The following is a 13,187-nucleotide window of genomic DNA, read 5'->3' as shown; positions in this document are numbered from 1 at the left end:
TGGCTGTGCATACAGCCACACCTTGATGAGTTGGCAGACAAATTGGTAAGTCTTCCATTCACTATCATTTCTGATTTCATTGGAAATGGGAAATGGCCTCAAAATAGGCCAGGATATTGAGCCAACTTCAAAGCATTGCTCAACATCCAGCTTGTTCTGAAGCTGTTAACCATAGTTTACCAGTTTGGATGAAACAGGCTTCCTGGCTTCTTCACTAACCTGTGCAAAGGAAGGAGCAAAGCAGATGCATGGATGGCAAAAAGGCTCGTACATGTCTCAGCTTAGTGAGATATGATAATCTAATCATATGATCATTGGAACTTTATTCCCCTTTCCCACAATGTGTGGATGTCTATTGGCATCCACCTCTGTAGTTTGGAAATTATTCAGATGTAAGAAAACCATATGACTAGGTTGCTGGGGTGTTTTTCTAAAGAGGAACAATTTATTATTATTATTTTCATTCTGCCTCTGACCTACTCATTCTAGGAGGTCAGGCCAATCATGATTTGGCTTGGCTTTGCACTCTCTCTGGTTTGCTGGGTTCATGGGTCACATTAGCCTTTGTTCTGATTTCTAAGGGGGAAATGCCACAGATCAGCAGGAAAGCAGATGGACTTGAAAGACCAGTACTGTATGGAACAAGCCACTTTTCTTATCCCACACCCACTCATTCCATCAGCACCCTGTACCTACTTGCTGTCCTGGATATTCCCACGTGAAATCTACAGCAATTTCTGGTTCCCCAAATACGGTGCAAGTAACATTGAAAGTGTCTCCAACTTGAAAGGAGGCCACTGAGGCTCTGATAGCTGGTCTCGGAACTGAAGGAGGATCTGCAGAGTTGGAAGTAAAAGACCAAAAAAATCCAGTGTGTCAGAAGCTCTCTCTCTCTCATTTAATACATGCTTGTCTGAACCAATATATATATGCCAAAATCAGTTACCGTGGCTGCCTCATTGCTCATTATGGACTTGCTAGGCAGGCATGGCATGGCATAATCCTACAGTTCCCCCAGTTGGAACATAGGCCAAGTGGAAATGGGGCAGTGGATAAGTCTCTCATGCTCTTTCCAGCTCTGTGAAATCTACTAAATCCAACTGGCACCCTATTATGTAAGTCCAGCAAATGGTGAAGATTGCATCAAAGTGTCATGAGAGAATCATTGCTCTAAATTCTGGCAGATGCCAACTCCCAGTTGAGTCAGAATATAAATACTTTTTGCCCCGAGGAAAAGGCCCAAACATTCAACAATTGGGTCCTGATTGGCTGAAAGTTCTGTATATAAACTGTTCTAAATGAGGTTAACATCAGTTTTAGACATTCCTGTGCAACCTGTGGTCAGAAAACCAGGACTTCCTTTCCTTGATTAAGCCAACCATTCTTCCATCCTCCCCGGTCCTCTCTTTGAGAATAAAAAAGCAAAAGGCCATAAAGCTGCAAAATGATTATGAAAATATTAAAGGGTTCTGGAAATCCCCTTTATCAGAACACATTAACAGTCCCAACACATTTGAGCTTATAATAACATATGTTGCCTTTGACCTTGTTTACCATGATCTCCTAGCTTCTGTATTATTATTATTATTATCTAAAATTTATTCGACGCCTATCTGGCAGGACAACCTGTCACTCTAGGTGACATACAAAGGAATAAAAATACAAAAACAACATCAAAATAAAAATCAACAGGTACATAATAAAAATACTGTTCACATAAGACCCCAAAAATCAGACCACCCCCTTAGCCACCTAACTGTGGCATGTTCATTCATCTGACTGTACAAAAAGCCATGTCTTCAACTGCCTCCAAAAACCCAAAAGTGAAGGGGCTAAGCGAGTATCAACTGGTAAGGTGTTCCATAACGTGGGAGCTACAATGGAGAAGGCTTTAGATCTAGTACCACTTAATCTGGCCGCTCTGATAGATGGAACCACAAATAGTCTAGCGGCTGAGGACCTCGTACGCCCATCTGCTCCAAGAAGAGAGAGTTTGTTCTTCAAATAGATTGGACCAGCATCAAAAAAGGACTTATAAGTTAAAGCTAGTATTTTAAACTTCACCCGCAACACTATCGGGAGCCAATGAAGTTCTCGAAGGATTGGGGTGATGTGTTCTCTCCTATGGCAGCCCTTAATGAGTCGTGCCGCCGCATTCTGGACAAGCTGAAGCCTACGCTAAGTTCCCAAAGGGAGACCAGCATATAAAGCATTACAGTAGTCCAGACGGGAGAGAACCAAGGCACTGACTACAGTTGGTAAAAGATGCTTTGGGAGGTATGGGCAGATTTTGCGAATGAGGGACAGGTGGTAGAGTGCAGTCCGACAAACTGCCGCTATCTGGTAAATGGGGACGGCACCAGAGGGTGGTGAGGTTTGACACTTGCCAGGAACACTTGCCAAGTCCAGCATAGGGGTCACTGCCTTAACAATGCTACCATTTCCACTTTGCACTAAGGGTAAGCCCAGCAGCCTCCAAAGTTCTGGAGCCAATTATACCCCAGTTTTGTCTTTTGGAGAGAAGTTGGCTTTTGCTTTATATTTTTCATAATAAAGGCTAGGGATGGAAGATAATTATGTTTAGACCACATGTTCAAGTGAACTGACATAGTTTGCACCTCCCGGATTAATGAATGGAACAGAACATAATTATTGTTTGGATTTCTAACTTTTCCAAATGTTGCAATACAGTTGTCAGCTCAAGAAAAGTATCAAAATGCATTGTAAAAGTTCGTGTTTTAGGATTAAATACATTTAGAAATGTGTACACTGAAATATAATACATATTTACATTCATAGCTTGTGATAAATTACATATTTAAGTACATAATTAAATAAAAATACAGAAACAGGACAGAACAGACTTGACCTGGAACAGAAGTGTAAAGTTGACATGGAGCAGAAACAGATGAATCCAACCAACCCTACAAGAGATTTACACCCAGATATCTGGCAGGTTGTGTCAAATCCATCAGCGTAAGGTTGAGGGTCTCCTCTTTCCCCATTCTCTCTCCCATTTTCCCTTCTTTTCCTCTTGCCTCCCTTTCCCAGCCATTATTTCCTAAACCCCACTCCGTCCCACTGTCGTAGGCTTGACACTGCCTCTGGTCCCTGGTTTTGCTTTCCTAAGCCTCTAGTTGTCGTTTCCTGCCTGCACTTCCTCTCTCTAGCAAGTGGCAACCAGAAGACTCGCCTCTAACATTAGAGCAGCTTGGCAAATTAGCACTAGAGGCTTCATCATCACCACCCACCACTACAAGAACCCTTTGTGCATTAGTACCATATTTCTAAAGAACATAAGTAGAGCCTGCTGGAGCAGGTCAGTGGTCCATCTAGTCCAGAATCCTGTTCTCAGATTGGCCAACCGGATGCCTGAGTGCAATAGCACTGTACCCTCCTACGGTTTCCAGCAACTGATAGGTATTCAGAAGCATTCCGGCTCCAACAGTGAAGGTAGAACATAGCCACCAGGGTCAATAGCCACTGACAGCCTTATTCTCCAAGAGATATCCTCCATCCTCTTGACTGGCCCGGCCCTCTTGCTGCTTTTCCTGCCCTACAAATGTAACACATATGAAGCTGCCCTATACTTTCAGCCCATCTAGCTCAGACAGGCTGAGGCTCCTCATAGTCTCAGTCAGAGGAGCCTCTCCCTGATCATAAGCATATTCCATGAATGCATTTCACATATCTGAATGTTCATATTCATGTTCCATGAATGACGGAAGTTTTTGAGGAGACGAGCTTGTTTTGTCTCTCAAGCACAAACACCCATATGAGACAGCCTGGGCTGAATTAATTTGAATGTGACAACCTGAGTTCAGAAAACATGAACAAAGAAAGGGCAGGTAGATCAGCGAACCTTTCTCTCCTAAGTGTGTGTGTGTGTGTGAGAGAGAGAGAGAGAGAGACTTACAGTTCATTGTTAAGGCAACTTACAGTTCACATAAATCAGCATATATTTTGTGGATATCTGCCTCATTCCACCCACACTTGCCATGCAGAAGAGGAAGCCAGCATGAGAGAGTTGTGGGCGGTGGATAACGAAGCCTTTCTTCACATCATAGGAGATGTCTATCCCATCCACAACCACTTTCTTGGGTGGGAACTGCCGGTGCAATGTCACTTTGGCAAGTGGATTTGTCACCTGGCATGGCAGACGGGCGGGGTGGTTTGTACGCAGCTGGATCACTTTGTAGTAATCTTCTGTGGGCACAAATAGCTCCTGAGGATCTGAGAAGAAAACAGAAAGGGGCACTTGAACCGGCAGAAGCAGCTTCTTCTCCTGGGCAGGTCTGTACATTATTGTCAGCTATAGCCTCTTTATAAAAGCCACATTCAATCATTTGCCCCCAAAAAAGAGCCACCCTATTTTCTTAACAAAAAGGGTTGTCAGCTTTTGAACTGGCACCTGTAGCTATGTCAACAGCAATTTCATGTGCCGCAATAAACAGTGGAAAATGTTTAGCCAGTAGTGGACGGTGGAGTACAGCAGTGGTGCTTACCTGACCACCCAGCAGTGGCGTTGATGCTGCTTAGTGGGAAGGAGAGCCAATATGGTGCTCCTGCCAGGGTGTTTGCACAGCATCAACCTCCCCACCACTTTGCCCCTCCCACTTTCCACTAATCAGATACTACCGATTACTTTCCACTAATCGGTTACTATGCTAATTCTCTCAACAGGAGCCTACAGTGACTTCCCAGTAACTTCAAGGAAACCTGCTGTGATACTTGTAATGTGATTCATCATGTAAGGTGAATTAACTGTACACTGTCTCCTTAGTACAACCTGCCTCTCTGTCATCTTTCAGCCGAAGAGAAACCTTGCTACAGGCCTGCATTGAGATCCCTGCCACTGAGCAGTACAGAATCCTACTGCTAACCTACTTAGGTGGCCCAACACTTGTACAGAGTCCGAATTTGATAACTCAGGTTCCACAGATGACACAGCGAGAAAGGCATAGGTTATGAACAAACGATTCAATTAGTTCTAACAGCTCACTCAGTCTCATGGGTACAAAACGCTGATGTCAGAAGCTGGAGGTAAGCAAATGCCTCACCTCTCTCACTATAGATTGGTGCACAAAATCTTTATGGAATATTGTAATCAGTCTCACATACATCTTAAGCACTAAACACTTTGTTTAGGGTGAAGTAAATGAGGGTTTTCTACATCTTCCTGGTTACTACATCCCCATGCACAGAGTCTTCCACCTAAGAACCCAAGAAAAGCCTGCTGGATCAGGCCAATGGTCCATCTATGTCAGCATCTAGGATGTCCTTCAACCCAGAATGACAAAGCTGGACAGGATTCTTCCCACTCAGCTAATTAAGCTGTCCCATTAAACCAGCAATGGGGAGCCTTGGGACCCAAATGCAGCCCTCCAAGGCTCTCTGTTTGGCTCTTGGGACTCTTCCCCAGGCTACATCCCCTCTGCTGTCATGTGGTTTCCCAACCTTTCTCAAGCTGTCCTCGAATGTTTTTGCCTGGCTGGAATGCGCTTCTTGCTTGCCTGGCTGGAGGACAGAGGGGGTGGGCAAGCGTGTGTAAAACTTGACAACTGGACTGTGCAAAAGTAAAATTCCTTTTCGTTGCCCAGACCAGTCTTGCCCCTGGCCCCGCCCACCACTGGCAGGGGCTCCGTGGAAGGTGGCTCAGGAGGAAATACGGTCCTCGGGCTGAAAAACTTTCCTCACTCCTGCATTAAACCAAGAAAAGCCTGACCTGTGAAGAAGATGAATGTTTTGCCCATCCTGTCCTCTCCATTACGACACTCCCTATCACAGCACCAAAAAGACCAGCAGCTGTACTCGCCTGTGTCTGCAGCAGTGGAATTGACAACTGTCAGCTGACTGTGCCTCTCAAAGTGTTTGATTCTGGAAGAGAGGGAGTGGGAGAAAATGATGTGTGAAGTTGAGGCAAGGAGTTAAGCAGCACTTTCACCTCCGACATGGGAAGTTTCTCCAGGAAGCACTTCCGTCATTCAACGTAATACCAAGCAAGAGCTTGCATGTATCCAGCACAAATGGTAGGATGGCACCATCATGTACTCACTGGAGACATTTCTTAACCATTTCTCAATCATCTTCCAGGTCAGGAGGGTAGCTCCATTTGACAGCCTTTCCTTTGCAGCGCAAGTCCAGGGTTTTCCCTGCTCGTAGCACCAGAGTGTTGGGCACCTTCTGGAATTGCCCCTTTGCTACTGCCCCAGTCAGAATGGATTGTTTTCCATAACTGGGAGAAGGAGTGGCTTCAACTTGGCCTTTCTTTAGAAACTTGGGGGCTCTCTGTTTTACCTGTTTACCTGACACGTTGGAAAGTTTGGGCTCCTTGGCTTTTGGCTCCTTCATGTCCTTCTCTGTAGCTTTGGAGGGCTTTTCTTGTTGACATTCAGCTACGAAGAGAAACATTTATATACCATGACATTGTGACATTTATTTATACATAAGGAATGAAGATATGAGAATGGTGTTGTCATTCCTTGCACTAATCCTATTTTAAAAATGTTTTATTTATAATCATCGTAAGTCACATAATTATATAATATGCTATCAGATACCATATAGCAGCCTTCCCCAACCTGGTGTCCTCCAGCTGTTTTGGACTACCGCTCCCATCAGCCTTAGCAGCACAGTTGTGCTGGCTGGGACTAATGGTAGTCCAAAACAGCTAGAGGGCACCAGGTTGGAGAAGACTGCCTTATATGGGTTCATCATTTAATTTTATATATTTCTAATTTATTACTAAATAAATCAATTCATAATATACACATGTATATTTGAAATGTATAATGTATAATATTTTTCATAGAAAGATTTTGGTTAAAATAACTGTTCCAATGTAATTTTCAGAAGACGTTCTAGTCTTGTTTACCATTTCCCTGCCCTTTTGAGATCTGAGAGTTGCACAGTGCCAATATGCATAAAATTAAAGCTCAGCGGTAGGACACGCGCTTTACTTGCAGAAGGCCAACTGTTAAAAATATCTTAGAAAATGCTGGGACTAAGGTCTACCTGCTTTATTTATTTATTTATTTAGTACATTTATACCCCACTTTTCCTCCAAGGAACTCGAGTTGGCATACATGATTTCCCCCCTCTCCATTTTATCTTCACAACAACTTGTGAGGAAGCTTAGGCTAAGAGACAGTAACTGGCCCAAGGTCACCCAGTGGACTTCATAGCTGAGCAGGGATTTGAGCCCTCGTCTCCCAAATTCTAGTCCCAGCACTCTAACCACTACACCACACTGGCTCATGTTACTGCTGCTGCACTAAATTAAACATATGATTTCTGATTATGTAATAAAATGAGAATATGGGAGGAAAGATGTCATAGAGACAAAGCAGTGTGATTCCTGCATGTGCAACTGATGCAGGACCAAACAACACATTATGCATTTTTTTGCGCTGTTATTTTATTTTTTTGGAACTGAAAACCAGCCTTTAGCGATAGCTTCTGGACAGCTGTTGTTTTGCGGGTGAGATTCAATCACATCTTGCAAATTTATTTATTTATTACATTTATACCCCGCCTTTCTTTTCATCATAGAAACCCAAGGTGGCTTACATATGGTCCCCCGACGGTCTCCCATCCAGGCACTGACCAGACCTAACCCTATTTAGCTTCAGCAGGGTGCTGGCCTCATGTGCCTTCAGACCATAGCCTGGGACTTTGAGCAAACTTTGTGCAAACAAAACAGGTTGTCTGGAAGCAACCAGAGATTGCATGCTTCAGCAAGGAGAGGGATGGAAAAAGACAGAAGGTCCTTTAAAATCCTTTCATTTCCACTTTTTATTTTTTTTGAGGGGGTCAAAATCATCCATCTAATCTGTTTTTGTTCTAGGAATAAGATATGGGATCTCTATAGTTTTCCCCCCAAACAGTCAAAAAGCAGCTATGAAGAGTGATTTCGAGCGGATGGGAAAGAGTTTGTCCTAATCTGTAGATGCTTCATACAAACATAGGACACGGCCTTATACTGAGTCAGACCGCTGGCTCATCTAGCTCAGTAATGTCTACACTGAGTGGCAGCAGCTATCCAATGAGCCTTTGCTAGCCCAACCTGGAGATACCAGGGATCAAATCTGAAATCTTTGGCATGCAAAGCATCAACTTGGCCTCTGAGCTTAAGATGTTCTTCCACTCAGACACCATTCCTCCACTGAAATACATGGTTTGAACATACCAAGGAGTAAGCTCCATTGAGCCCAGTTTATTTTAACTCAATTAATAATTTACCCCATACTTTTCAGATAGCCAGGACTTTGAGATGCATATATCTTCTGATAAACATCTGACAAACCAAGACCAAACCTGTAAATAGTACTTGTTTCAGTCAAAAATGAAACGGAATCTTCTGCACAGTTGCAGACAGCTTGGTGGGAGTGGAAGTACTTACCTGATATCCCGGCAGGTGAGTTGTTGCTGCTTACTGGGAGGGTGAGGTGACAGGATGGTGCAAATGCATTGGCAGAGGCTGGATTGGCTCAGCTGGAGCATTTGCACTGCATCCTCCTCGCTGTCCCCCTTCATCAGGTAAGCATCTCTGCTCCACAACACTACTGCTTCTCTGGACTTACCCCGTGAAGTCACATGACCCACAAGCACTGAAACCGATTAAATTTGGAATTCAAGGCACCCTAGGTATTTGCAAAACATCTAGCCTTAAAGTGGGTTTCTGACCCTTCCATGCATAATGAATTTCTCCAACTCTAATCAAGTTTTCTGCTTAGTTAAGAATTAGGAGTGTGTGGACCCAAAATTGGTATTTTTAGCAAAATACATTAGGTTAGTGAAATCCTCCCAAGCCATTACATTTTCAAATGTGCTTGATATATCGTGTTTAACTGGCCTTTTAAAAAATCATCCAGTGAAGAAGATTTCATAAGTTTGCTGAGCAACTCTGTCTCTTGTCTGCCCTTTCACACATGTGCATTAGTTTTCCTAATATGCTTGGATTTGTAGGAATTCTACACGAGGAACCTGGTCCATGGTAGGGATGGAAAGATCTGTCAGTTTCAGTTCTCTCAGTTTCTTATTTCCAATCCTAAAGTCAGTTCTCCCACATTTCTGCAGCAATTTGCATTAAAAAAAATCCTGATGAGAATTCTCTAGCCTTTTAGTGTGAATTTCTTCTAATTAACACATTTTGACTAAAGTGCACATTTTTGCAAGCAATTTCTCATCATATAATACATTTTTGTATGTTATTTTCATTCACATATTTATTTTTATGCACACTTTCCCCTAACATATGTATTTTTCTAAATATTGGTTGGTGAACTGCATTGCAACATTTAAATAAGTGCGAATTTAGAAGGATGGCTGTGTTTCAGTTCTCATGTTGCTTTGGATAGTACGTGTTTTATAGATTCGGCTTCAAACCAGGCTAAGGGCTTATCCACACGGAAGCCTAAATTTTTATTAAAGATGCTGCTTTTACAATCGTAATAGACTTTCAAGGTCCACACTTCTTGTTCAATGGTAGCTTCCAATCTGTTGTTTTCCATTCACACAAATAGGCATTCCTCCGGGAAAGATTAGTGTCACTATTTCCTTGTGGCCCAGCCTTCTAATTTTGCCCTTTCTAATTTTACATGCTTACTCTCTCCAGTTCAAGGTTGAAGCCAGGAGAGCTCCTCTGAGTGAAATTAACAAGAAAAAATGAAACTGACTAGACCCCCTCCCCTTCTCTATTGTCCAAGCCTGGCTGAAAGGCAAAGTAGGCAGCAGCTGCGGCAGCTTTTGCAAGCAGCGCAGAGAGAGGGAGCATGTGACGGGACCCGCCCACTAAAAAAACATCAAAGCAAAGTGCCTATAAGGAGGAGCGCAGCACAGCTGAGATGGCCTTTCCTTTCCTTTCCACATCATCAGCAGATTGGGTTAATATGGATTTAAAGGAGAAAACTGCGTGATAGCTTCTGCTTGCCTGCAACATCATGTGAACCATGCGAATTACAAGGGGATGCAAGTAGCACCAGAGACACACTAAATCACTATGTGGATGAGCCTTAACTTCAAGGTGCTGGTTTTGGTGTACAAAGCTCTATACAGTTTGGTACCAGGATACCTGAAATACCATCTTACCCCTTATATACCCAGTTGATCACTGCACTCTGCAGGTGAGGGCCTCCTGCAGATATCATCTTATCAGGAGGTCCATTCCGCACAACATATGAAGTGGACCTTTAGTGTTGTGGCAAGTAGCCTTTGGAATTCCCTCCCCTTAAATATTAGCCAGGTGCCATCTCTGTTATCTTTTTGCTGCCTACTGAAGACCTTCTTCTTTCAAGCTTTTTAAGTGGAGATCTTATTCCAGTCTGCATCTGTGTTGGAATTGCCTTTTAATGTGTTTTTAAAGCTTTTTTAAAAAAAGATATTTTAAAATATGCTTTGTTTTAATACATTTTAAGGTCTGTTTTAATGATGTTTTAGAGTATTTTTAGTGCTTTTGTTTGCCACCCTGGGCTCCAACTGAGAGGAAGGGCAGGATATAAATCTAATAAATAAATAAAAAAAAATACATGAGAACTGAATCCAATTTCTCGCCCATCCCTAATCCAAGGCTGGGTGAAAGCTCAGAAGCTGATCTCTAACACAGATTGACTCTCTCGGCTGCCAATGGCTGCCAATGAGAAGCTGTATGTTTCCATGTTCCCAACAAGGAATTCCTTGTATGGGAAAAAGGGAAATGCACTGCAGATTTTTATTTTTTGCTAGGGAAGGGAGAGAAATCGTATGAGCTGGAAGAACAAAGAATGAAGGAAAACAAGACTTACCCCAAAAGAAGAGGAGAAGGCAGCAGCTCAAAACAGCCAGTGCTTTAAAATACATTCTGGGACAAACCAGACACAAGAAAATAGGTCTCTGTGCAGCCAATTCACATGCTGTAAAGCTACTACCACTACTGCAAATTTCACAGCTTAGAAGAAACCTCACATCAAACTGCTATCTTTGGCTGGTGAGAAAGGCATGGGGGTGGTTACACAGGGAATGCAGGAGATTGCAAAGCAAAGCAAACTCTTGGCTTGCTCCTTTAAACAAAATCCCTTTCACACATGAATCCCACAACGGTTCAGGATCTAACAGAGGTGAATTGGGCTATTCAGCACAGCCCTCTGTCAGACGCACTCCAGGTTTAAAAACAACCATTTCCAATTACAAAATGTTATGGCCAAGTCCTTTTTAGATACATTCCACAGAAAGCAGCAGGGTGAGCAGAGGAAGCAACTGACATTTCTTAGATTTAATAAAAGTAGCTCAGGTGACAATCAGTGCCTCTCTCAGCTAGGAATGGAGGAGTCTGTTAATTTTATTTTTCTCATTTTCCAATCTCAGATTCAGTTCTTCACATTTCCACATCAGTTTGCAATTTAAAAAAGGGTCCTTAGGAAACTTTATTAGAATCGTAGTATAAGTGACTTGTAAAATACACAGTTTTGTATATTTTACTCAATATGCACATTTTAAAGCAAATTCCCCTAATATAACAGTTTTATGTCATTTTCACTAATATATGCATTTGTATACACATTCCCTTAACAGGCTTATTTTTGTATACACCATGTTCCTGGGCTCTTGCTAGGAGGAAAGGCGGGATACAAATTTAATAAATAAATAATAAATAAATAAATAAATAAGGAGAACAGCATTGCAAAATTCAGAGAGGTGAATTTTGAGGGCTAGCTGCATTTTGTTATGAGTACTTTTTCAGGAAGTGTGAATTACGTAGGAACTGAACCGAAAGTATACTGCATCCCTACTCTCAATATACAGTAGCTCCAGCGCCAAATAATCATGAAGTCTTCTGAATACTAAGATGAGATTCTTGAGGACAGCACACAAACGTAACAAATAAATTAAAATATAAATGCTTCACAGAATCTTTGGCTAGTAACTCTGCTGTAAACTCTATTTAAACCTAAATGGTTGTTTGGTTAGCAAAGAATACATAACATCAAGATTATATAAACAGCTTATTAGTGCTTTGCTGCTGATTGGTGCAAAACAGTTTTTGTGTATCTTTAATATGTGAGTTATGGTGACACAGATTTTTTGTTTTTACCTCAGAGTTTACATGACTGTGACTATACAGCTGGGACATAAATATCTATTTCTTATCTGGATTTCCAGAGACTTCTACTATGGAAGACTTCTATGGAAGCAAAATGGAGACTTCTACTATGTTGCTCAGAGTTTTAAAAATGACCTGTACCCTTCAATGTTTCTTAACTACAATTCTCAAAAAGTGTTTCTATGGTGTTTCTATGGTGTTCCAAAATAATCCAGTAGGAACATCAAAAAGTGTGTGGCATGATTACCCATGTTCATATCCAGACTAAATATCACTTCTCCTGGCAAAGAATGTGTGAATAGTGTAGCTGTTAAATGGCCAGTGGACCTGGCATTATGCTGGATCTTCCATCTATTTTTCCCCCAATGATAAGAAATGCAAAGTCTTTGTGGGAGAGCTGACAGGCGACAAAGGTAGTGCTCTACCAACCTGTCCTCCAATTTTTCATAAGTTTTCTTCACCTGTGAAAGAAGCTTCCTTTTTTTCTGCCTCTTTCATAGGGCTAAATTTCTTTCTACTTTCAGTGGGTGCAGGATTGAACTTAATTTGTCATTGCAAAGTGGATGTGTGTGGTGTGTGGCTGCTTTTCTTCTAGTTATGCATTTCTCAAATGCTCTGCAGTCTCCTCAGCCACCCATGCTTCCTGATCTCAAAAAGCCACAAGGGAGGAGTCATGTCTACCACATCTACCACTGCTGGAAGGAAGGGTGGGATATAAATCAAATAATAAATAAAATTTAAAAACAAATAAACAAATAAATACCAAATATAATGAGGTACCAGTCAACCTCATTATAATAAAAGGCACGACTTGCATGCAAAAAGAAATTATGGAATGGCTTGTGGAGCTAGGCTAAAGCCATGTGTAATATAAACAGTTTGCAGATTGACATCACAAATGAAAAGGACAAACTGCAGTGGCAGATGAGCGAGTTTTTTGGGGGGGGGTTGGTAGAATGAACATTGATAGCTAGCTGCCTCCTCAGTGGACCTACAAAAGAGAATGAGAAGGTGGCAGACATGCAAATTAAGGTACTCTGGAAGTTATATATCAAATTAAGGTGAGAACCAAAAATAATGGAAACATAAACCCATCCTGATTCGTAACACA

The 13,187-nt window shown here is 42.0% G+C and overlaps 1 protein-coding gene across 4 annotated transcripts; it reads right to left on the bottom strand.

Annotated features, from left to right (window-relative positions):
- Window positions 1-428: 428 nt before the first annotated feature.
- Window positions 429-10,987, bottom strand: LOC133382259 (platelet-derived growth factor receptor-like protein). Of its 4 annotated transcripts, none has more exons than XM_061621944.1 (6): window positions 10,782-10,987; window positions 6,306-6,395; window positions 5,726-5,877; window positions 3,940-4,233; window positions 697-836; window positions 429-576 (listed from the first exon to the last, which is right to left on the bottom strand). In XM_061621944.1, the coding sequence occupies exons 2-6, from the start codon at window positions 6,389-6,391 to the stop codon at window positions 553-555; spliced, it is 696 nt and encodes a 231-aa protein (XP_061477928.1). In that variant the 5' UTR covers window positions 6,392-6,395; window positions 10,782-10,987; the 3' UTR covers window positions 429-552. The 4 variants fall into 4 exon arrangements, with proteins under 4 accessions (XP_061477928.1, XP_061477931.1, XP_061477930.1 ...); XM_061621947.1 differs by having other exon boundaries at window positions 5,816-5,877; XM_061621946.1 differs by lacking the exon at window positions 10,782-10,987 and adding an exon at window positions 9,608-9,695.
- Window positions 10,988-13,187: the final 2,200 nt, after the last annotated feature.

This window comes from Rhineura floridana, chromosome 3, assembly GCF_030035675.1.
Source record: "Rhineura floridana isolate rRhiFlo1 chromosome 3, rRhiFlo1.hap2, whole genome shotgun sequence".
In the NCBI taxonomy this organism is placed as follows: domain Eukaryota; kingdom Metazoa; phylum Chordata; class Lepidosauria; order Squamata; family Rhineuridae; genus Rhineura; species Rhineura floridana.
This window is presented reverse-complemented; position numbering and strand designations above follow the sequence as displayed.